General features: G+C 37.9%; 1 protein-coding gene across 1 annotated transcript; it reads left to right on the top strand.

Moving 5' to 3' along the window:
• The first annotated feature begins 347 nt into the window (after positions 1-347).
• LOC137074936 (gastrula zinc finger protein XlCGF57.1-like) lies at positions 348-8,490 on the top strand. The gene is made up of 3 exons (XM_067443036.1): positions 348-421; positions 4,268-4,397; positions 7,652-8,490. The coding sequence occupies exons 2-3, from the start codon at positions 4,313-4,315 to the stop codon at positions 8,446-8,448; spliced, it is 882 nt and encodes a 293-aa protein (XP_067299137.1). The 5' UTR covers positions 348-421; positions 4,268-4,312; the 3' UTR covers positions 8,449-8,490.
• Positions 8,491-10,138: the final 1,648 nt, after the last annotated feature.

Here is a 10,138-nt window from a genome sequence, read left to right as displayed (position 1 = left end):
TAATTCATGTACATCGTCTACTTAAACTATAATAAAGATTAAACTATTTGTGTCAATTTAAAAACACAAACCTTTCTCCAGCATTCACGTACGCGGACTCATGACGTCACTGCTCATACGCTCTTAAATGTTTTTTTTTATATATATATATATATATATATATATATATATATATATATATATATATATATATATATATATATATATATATATATATATATATATATATATATATAAAAGCATATACTATAATGTTTTATTACTTGTTTATTGTTTATATATATATATATATGTATATATATATATATATATATAGGATCCATGATTAGACGCCGAAGTGAACAGGACTTTTATTTTGCTCTGCGATGACATCATAAAGCTGCGCCGCGCTTCCGTGACTGTTTGATAAGACTGAAGAAAGGTTTGTGTTTTCCGTTTTTTCGCATTGAAATAGACACACACCAATTGATAGCTTTTACAAGAGATGTAACATTATGTATTATTAAAAAAAATCGCTGTAATATGCTTCATGTAACATTAGTGCAGTGTTTATGTAAGTAAACCTCTTATGAAAACGAACCAGTTTTACATTAAAAATAAATAAATGATTATAGTTAAACCATGGTAACTACAAATTAACAATGGCTCCGCTACTCTATCCATAGTTTAATCATGGTATTTGTGGTAAAACTGGAGGTGTGTGTGTGTGTGTATGTATGTGTGTATATATATATATATATATATATATATATATATATATATATATATATATATATATATATATATATATATATATATATATATATATATATATTAGTAAACAAGTAGCCAAAAAACAAAACATGGTTACTACACTTTTAATATGATAAACCATGGTTAATTTATACAACAGAAGCATATTCACATGTAAGTAACAGAAAGTGCTAGCCTGGCTTAAACCAGAGCATTCTCAGTAGTAACTGAGTTGAGGTATGGCAAAGCTTCATAGACAAATACTTTCCAATGGGCGTTACAAACAGACGATGACGTATGCAGAGCAAACTTAGATTCAAATTCAGAAATTTCAGATGTGTAGAACATTTTCAGACTTGAGCATAGTCACACTAGTTATTTATTTATAATTTTTACATGATTACCAGATCTAGTGTGAGGAAATAAGCACAGAAAGGCCACATCCAGAGGTGTCACAGCCATTTCAATTGTGAATAAAATATCTTAAAATGGTATAAATGTATATATTTTTTTATTCTGGCATGATTTTATAACATCATATATCATACATCAACATAAACTATTTGAAAAATTCATGTTTTCTCTTGCTCATCCGCATGTCCAGAAAATTCATTCGGTTTAACCACTATAAAACGTGGAAAATGTTGTAATATTTTAAAAACGTGTACTAAATATAACACTTTTGTGTCCTTTTGCTAGCTAGCAAGCTATCTAGATATCAGCCTGTTTAGCATTGTTTGAAAATATTGTTATACGGTATAACCAAAATGTCATTCAGTAATGCCGAAATTTGGATATACCGAATGACCTACTGGTTGTACCGAATGATAGCAATGTATGTTGGTCATATTTGTACTCATCTGGAATAAATATATACCCCATTTTATTAATAGTAAATGTGCAGAATATATTCTTGAATCATTTTGACTGCATCTTACCTTTGCAGATGTTTTTAATAAATAAGGGAAAAGCGGCTCACTACTGGGAAAGGATCAATGCTGATCCTGTTAAAAAAGAGATACTTGCCAAAAAAAGAAATATATAATTTGTTTTTAAAATTCATATTATATAATTATTATTATATGCACTAGCAACAATTTAGAGCACCGTAGCAACTAGGGATGTCACAATACTCAATATAATATTGAACCGTTCGGTACGGCATTCACAGTTCAATAAGCGCGGTTTTGGATTTAATTATTTCCATTTCCCTCCGCATGAAATATTCCTCTCAGTTTATTTCAACTCTGTTTGAGTGTGCCTGTGAGTCTACGCGCTGATATGAGCAAATATCCAATCATGTGCACTAAAGTTAAGGGGTGTTTACCCGCGTTTTAAAGCCTTGCCGGTTAAACATGCACGCGAATGAAATGTTTAACCGGCAAGGCACGGACTGTTCAATGCATGCACTGTTTTGCATTGAGCGAGCGCTCTAAACGTCTGTCAAACACGTGATTACTGGACAGTCTTAAGGGTCCTGCACACTGTGCGATTTTTCAAAATCCTTTGCGAATGTCCCTTGTCAGACTGTACGAACATGATCGCCGTGTCACACTGTAAGATCTCAGTTGACATTAATGTCAGACTGCACGATAGTGAAGGCGCGCTAAAAACGGACGCGCGCAAGAAAACTCACCCGGAGTTCATATCATCAATGAATGACGCGTTCGGTGACGGTGAGCTGCATTACACGCGGGACTGAAATGCTGGCTACAAAGAAATCTCTAGCACTCGTTTTGGTCATAGTTTGTCTTGAAAAACGGAGATATTTGACTGTCGTCGTAGGAGAAGTCACACTGCAGGATTCTGTGCCAAATCTTCTGACACTGCCAGAACTTCGTCTGAGGTAAAATTTGTTCGCAGCGCTCATTAATCGGCTGCCGGTGAACATGTCAAACTAACGACCAAAGACGTCAGATTTTAGCCTAGGATCTGAGGAATCTTTTAGGATTTCCTAAATTTGTCTCAGACGGCCAAATCGTGGCCAAAATCGCACAGTGTGCACCCGGCTTTAGGGTGTGTTCACACTTGTCATGTTTGGTTGGATTAAAACGAACCCTGGTGCGATTGCTCGTTTAGTGCGGTTCATTTGAACACATGTGAACGCTGCCATCCGAACCCTGGTGCGCACCAAACAAGCAGACCGAGACCGCTAAAAAGACGGGTCTCGATCCGCTTCCAAACGAACTCTGGTGCGGTTCGATTGATTTATGAACGCAACACGGACCAAAGACATGTAAACGGACCAAAAACCGGACGTAATGTCACAAGATGCGACGCATAGTCAGCTGATGACGCGGAAAGATCGGTGTATCCAAAATGAATAACGTACGTTAGAGGGCAAACGTGGAGCAACGAGGAAGTGCCTCATCAATATTTGGTCAGACGAGCATGTTTCGAAAATGCTAGAAAAAACACAAAAAGCACACCTGGTTCTTCTCATCAAAGGACCTGTTGCCCATCAGTCGGTACAGACGACAGAACTGTATGGGATGATTTTAGACTCAAAAGGATTAATACATTCACGCACAATTATCCATGAACGTTTTACACAATTATCCATGAACGTTTTACTATCCACAAACACATGCCTTTCAACTTGTATGTGCAAAACACAGACTTGCATGAATGTGCTGCAGTTTGTATAGAGACATTTTTGTGAATGCAAATGTTTTTTTTTGCATTTGTGTATCATCATTTGCGCATTCAACAACGAAGATGATGTGCATTTGTGGATCATGTGACGCGTGCATTAATTGGCGTCTTTTCTGCATTGATCTCATTTGATTCATTTGGATTTTGAGACTTTCATTTCGCGTTTTCAAGCATTTCACAACCCACACACACATAACAGCCAGTGAATATGCCTGATGCTGAGTATTAATGTTTGCACAAAAACCAAATGTGCATTTCTATATTTAAACTAATACTTTACCGCTTGTGTGTGCAAAATCCAGATATACACGAATGTGCAGCATTTTGTACAAATAGAGACATAACTGTGAATACAAAAACTAAATTTTGTATTAATGTTGGCCAGAATTTGTGCGTGCAAGCAGTAAGATGTGCATTTGTGGATCTGGTGACGCGCGAGCATTCATTGACTCGTTTCCGAGTCAATCCTATTTGATTCATTTGGATTTTGAGACTTTCATTTCGCCGGTTTGGCCTTGCACGATCCACACACACAGCTTGTCGAAGAAAACCTTTTAAATTTTAAAAGCGTTTGAATCACCGGACGCTGATGAATCCTGCCGCTCAAAACAGTGAATGTCATGTATAATAAAACAACTTTTATAAGCGAACCACAAATGTTTTCATGACAATGTATCTGTAAATATATACAAATCATTAAATACTAAATGTAAATCATAAATTAGTATGACGTGTCTGTGTAAATCTTTTATTAATTTGTAGGTTTTTTGTGGCTATTTTTAAGGTCATTCATTATTTTCTTAACTACTGAACTAGGAAAATAATTGAGGCAATTATTTTCTTTTTAGTCTCTTAAACATGACTTTGTCCAAACACACAGGAAAACTCCTGGAGAAGGCTCTGAGATCCACGTGACATTATAAAGATGGTGTTTAATAAACAGGAGAGTGAAGACGTAAGGATTGAAGAAGTGTTCAGTGTGAAACAAGAAGAAACTGAGGAACAAACAGGTTAGTTTCATTCTCAAAGCTGAGCTCAGTCCTGTGATCCTGAATGAGAAATGAATGTTATATTTTAAGATCATCACGAGTGTCCTAATTAAAGCAGTTTTATTTGACATGGAGCCGGTCGCCTCATGTGAGATCACATGACCAGAATGGAAATAAAGTGTTTGGACATTAACTCTCGAGGACCTCTACACTTGCATTATATGGACTCGATAAGATTTTACTCTAATATACGTCAAAATAGGGCAAAAACTATGGAGCTAGAAATATGACAAAATGATCTGAATTTGAATTGCATAAATCTGAATTATTGACAAGTGTAATCTAACAAATTTAATATTATGTTGCCTTTGACACAAAATACAGATTCAAGATTTCAGATGAAGAAGAAATTCAGATAATCAAAATCAATAATCTAAAATTCAAACTGCAGAAATTCAGATCTTACAGAGAGTAGGCCAGAGGTCATCATCAGGGAAGAGTAAAGGAAATTTTAGGTCTAATTCTAGTTGGGAAATAATCCTTTTGGGACGACTTGCAAACAATATTTGCATTCATTTGTGTCAAATATATTATTTGTTCCGAGATTCCTCAGATTAGAGAATAAATGCACAGATATGCTGATGATATACTAATTCCCCTGGTGGTCTAGTTGTAGAATTCTAGAGGCAGAATTTTAGGAAACCGTGTTAAAGGTTCTAATCCACCCTCATATATGTTTTTCTTTCTTATTGATCATCAAATTTTGATGATTTTTCTCATCAAAGATGTTCAATCAAATTTCAAAATTTGAAATCAAACTTGACCCTATTTTCTTTGTTAGCACATATTACAGGTATTGGGGTGAACAATCCCTAGGAAGGTACACACAAATATACACTATATTGCCAAATGTTTTGGGACGCAACCTTTACATGTACATGAGCTTTAATTACTTTAATCCGTAGGGTTTAATATGAAGTTGTCCCATTGCAGCTCTAACAGCTTCAACTCTTCTGGGAAGGCTTTCCTCAAGGTTTAGGAGTGTGTTTAGGGGGATTTTTGCCCATTCTTCTTGAAACTCATTTGTGAGGTCAGGCACTGATGTTGGACGAGAAGGCCTGGCTCTCAGTCTCCGCTCTAATTCATCCCAAAGCTGTTCTATCGGGTTGAGCTCAGGACTCTGTGCAGGCCAGTCAAGTTCCTCCACACCAAACTCCTCATCCATGTCTTTATGGACCAAGGCTTTGTGCACTGGAGCGCAGTCATGCTGGGACAGGAAGGGGCCGTCCACAAACTGTTCCCACAAAGATGGGAGCATGAAATTGTCCAAAATGTCTTGGTATGTATTTCTCACCATCTTGGAGTCCTCCCGGTGTTTTTTATTTTAGCACTTTCATGTGTCTTGCACTGAGGAGAGGTTTCCGTCAGGCCACTCTGCCATAAAACCCAGACTGGTGAGGGCTGCAGTGATGGTTGACTTTCTACAACTTTCTCCCATCTCCCGATTGCATCTCTGGAGCCCAGCCACAGTGATCTTTGGGTTCTTCTTTACCTCCATGACCAAGGCTCTTCTCCCCCGATAGCTCAGTTTGTCCAGACGGCCAGCTCTAAGAAAGGTTCTGGTCTTACCAAACATCTTCCAATTAAAGACTATGAAGGCCACTGTGCTCTTAGGAACCTTAAGTGCAGCAGAATTTTTTTGTAACCTTGGCCAGATCTGTGCCTTGCCACAATTCGATCTCTGAGCTCTTCAGGCAGTTCCTTTGACCTCATGATTCTCATTTGCTCTGACATGCACTGTGAGCTGTAAGGTCTTATATAGACAGGTGTGTGGCTTTCCTAATCAAGTTCAATCACTATAATCAAACACAGCTGGACTCAAATGAAGGTGTAGAACCATCTCAAGGATGATCAGAAGAAATGGACAGTCCTTGAGTTAAATATTTGAGTGTCACAGCAAAGGGTCTGAATACCTAGGACCATGTGATATTTCAGTTTTTCTTTTTTTTTAAATCCAGCAAAAAAACATCTCAACCATTCTGTTTTACTGCCAATATGGGGTGATGTGTGTACATTAATGAGAAAAAAATGAACATAAATTATTTTAGCAAATGGCTGCAATATACCAGAATGAAAAATTTAAGGGGGTCTGAATACTTTTCGTACCCACTGTATATCTTATCAGAGCCAAGGATGACAGCCAAAGAGTCACAAAGTTAATTATTATTTGCCTTTTATTATTTTTACTGTGGCGAGGTTAAGCAAAGTCTGTGACGGGAGAGATAGCTGAAGGACGAGCGGCACATAAGTGGGTCGTACGAATGATAAACACCTGTCTCTTGAGAGTCCAGACCTCAACCTGATAGAACACTTTTGGGATGAATTAGAGCGGAGACTGAGAGCCAGGCCTTCTTGTCCAATATCAGTGGCTGACCTCACAAATGGGCTTCTAGATCAGACATCGTCAAAAATTCTCATAAACACACTCCTAAACCTTGTGGAAAGCCTTCCCAGAAGAGCTGGAGCTGTTAGATCTGCAAAGGGTGGGCCGACTCCATATTAAACCCCTCTCTGTAGATTTTGATGCCTTGTGTTGGTTTTTATGTCTGTTGTTCTGTGCCATTAAACTGGTGTTAACTACTTTGTAGTTGTACTATCTGCCAAGAGAGTTTACCAATATATTTGTCTGGGCAGTGTATATCCCACCTAGTGGGTAAGTTCATAGGGCGGCAAGTCAGATTGCAGGTTGTGTTCAAAAGCATTTACAAATTAAGCCTGATGCACCTCTATTGATTCGTGTTGATTTAATTCAGTGTGGATTGGAGAAATCCTTACCTGGGGTATTTCAATATGCGAAGTGTGGAATGAGGAAAAATTATATCCTTGACTTGTGTTATGGCAATATTAAGGACACTTATGTGGCCAAAGCCAGACCAGGTCATGGGGATACAATCAGCTCTTTGCAAGATAATTTTGAGCTTTGCATGATACAGGGTTCAATTATGCAGAAATAATATATATAAATACTCATTTTCGCATTGTCTGTTAAATTAATTGAGCAATTACAGCAGTATGATAAGTAAATGCAATAACGTTAAAAAATATTTTAACGGTATGTGTTGTTTTTTGTGGTACGGGTTATATGATTAGAATGGCTGTTAATGTTGTATGTGTTGTGTGTTGACGTTGCAGCAGTTCTCTAAACTAAAACACATTTCTCCTAAGAGAGACAATAAATTATACCGTGACCCTTGATTTGTCTTTTTTCGCTCTAGGCCTGATGCCGCTGAAAGATGAGGGTCTGGAACTGAATAATAAAGAAGATAAAGATCAGCATCAGGATTTCATGACTGGAGAGAAGTCCATGACGATGGAGAAGACTCGGAAGACCAAACCTTGTTTAATTTGTGGTCAGTGTGGAAAAAGTTTTGGTCGAAAACAATACCTGGACATCCACATGAGAGTTCACACTGGAGAGAAACCATACCAATGCTCACAGTGTGGAAAGTGTTTCACTCAAATGGCAAGCCTTTATGCCCACCGGAGATCTCACAGCAAAAAAGACGGTTTTACCTGCCAAGAGTGTGGAAAGAGATTCACTATAAAAAACAACCTTATTATCCACATGAGAGTTCACACTGGAGACAGACCTTTCACCTGCGACCTGTGTGGACAAGGTTTCATTCATAGAGGAAACCTTAATGCCCACATGAGAGTTCACACTGGAGAAAGACCATTCAACTGCCAACAGTGTGGAAAGAGTTTCAGGCAAAGAGGAAACCTTAAAGTCCACATGAGAATTCACACTGGAGAGAAGCTTTATTCGTGCTCTCATTGTGCACAGTGTTTTGCACATAAAAAGACCCTTAAAGGCCACGAGACACTTCACTCTAGAGGGAACCATTTTAGATGTCCTGACTGTGAAAAGAGTTTTCCCCTCAAAATTGGCCTCAACAATCACATGAGGTGTCACAACATCTGTAAACAGTGTGGCAAGGATTTTGCACTAAAAAGACATTTTAAGACTCACATGAGTACTTGCAAAGGAGGGAAAATTGTCCATGTGTCATAAATGCTTCACAAATAAAGTAACCACAAGGATTTTCTCAAAGAAGTATGATTTTATGTCATCAGTAGCTGTTTCCATTACCCTTCAAAATGCGCAAATTCGAAGACACGTCAATGACTACTTTACATGGACAACAGTACTCCGATACTAACCTGATTAAAACAATGCTCTGATTAAGAGGCTACCATGTAAACAGACATTTCTAATGACCTTAATCCGATTAAAGTCACAATCGAACTAAACATAAATCGGACTTAGACATGTAGCGTTTGCCTATTTTAGTTGCATTATCGGAGAGCATTACAGACATGTACACCTTAATCTAACTGTTAACCTTGTGTCAGAGATTTCGCTGCATTTTGTGACGGGAGACATAACGTTAAGCACACCATACAAGTCCAGAGGGGCGGCTTGGGGGTTGAAGCCCCTGCCCTTTTTGAAAATTAATCAAAAGTGCCCCTCTCAACATTCATCATTAATATTGTGGCCAATAAAACCGAATCTGAATTATAATTAATATAACAACGTGTACAAATCTCTAACAAATGGCAGAAAATTCCTGTTTATCTTTTATCTGTCAGTCTGAAATGTCGTTGCCATAACGCGGTGTGGTATCTTGTAAAGATATATCAGGAACGACCCGAGAGACATGTATCAGTTTTTCCTCACTTTATTCTTCTGCGTCTCCTCTCCACATCCAACACCTATCCTCACTGCGCACTCTAGCGCCCTCAGTGTTCATTAACAGTATTAACAGGACACATTTCCCCTTTTCTTAAAGGAATTAGTCCCTTAACCATAATACCTGCAACTGCTGTAAAACAACCCTTTACTTAGGATAGTGTAAAGGATGTGTAATAGGTAATAAGGTAAAAAGTGTAATAGGATAGGTATTTAGTGCCGTCATGTTTCACCGATTTCCAATTCACCACAAACGGCGGAAAGCTTTGTTAGCTGCTTTGAACATTGATGCAACAACACCGCTGGAGATTCTGAAGAAATGGCGTGTTTGCTCCGAGCATTTCACACAGGAGGACTATACCTCCACAGGATTTCGCCTAAAGGATTCTGCCACACCGACAATAATCAAAGCAAGAACACAACAAAGTGGATCATCACCTAACACTGTAAGTGTCCTTTTGCATGGTATTTGGTTGTCCTGAAGTGGCAGTAACCTTAGCTTATTAAACTTTAGTGGTGTTTAACCTAGTAAACACAAGTAACTTTGCTGCGAAATCAGTGCGCTTATGAGACAGGCAATACAGAGTTTTTGACTGTTTGATGTACTTGAGAAGTGAGCTCAGAAATAAAAATGAAGTATAAGCCTAAGCCCGCAGTGTAACGTTATAACTTAGTGTCACAAAATCAACAGGCACTGTCAGCTTTCCAAGTGATCTTAAGTAAAAGACAAAAGCCAATATTAGTATACTTTAACATAGCAACGTTTAATATTACAAATGGAACAGTCACGAGAACATCATAAAAACAAACACAGATTTTATGAGATGAACCTCTCAATATAGAAACCTGCAACCGCAGTGAGAAAATTAACATTAAAAACTCCCCTTACACTATAAGCTTTAATGTCAATATGGTAATATGTGAAATGCTCGGAGCAAACACGCCATTTCTTCAGAATCTCCAGCGGTGTTGTTGCATCAATTTTCAAAGCAGCTAACCAAGCTTTCCGCCG

This window comes from Pseudorasbora parva, chromosome 5, assembly GCF_024679245.1.
Source record: "Pseudorasbora parva isolate DD20220531a chromosome 5, ASM2467924v1, whole genome shotgun sequence".
Classification (NCBI taxonomy): domain Eukaryota; kingdom Metazoa; phylum Chordata; class Actinopteri; order Cypriniformes; family Gobionidae; genus Pseudorasbora; species Pseudorasbora parva.
The sequence above is the reverse complement of the archived record's forward strand: the minus strand, read 5'-3'. Positions and strand labels throughout refer to the sequence as shown.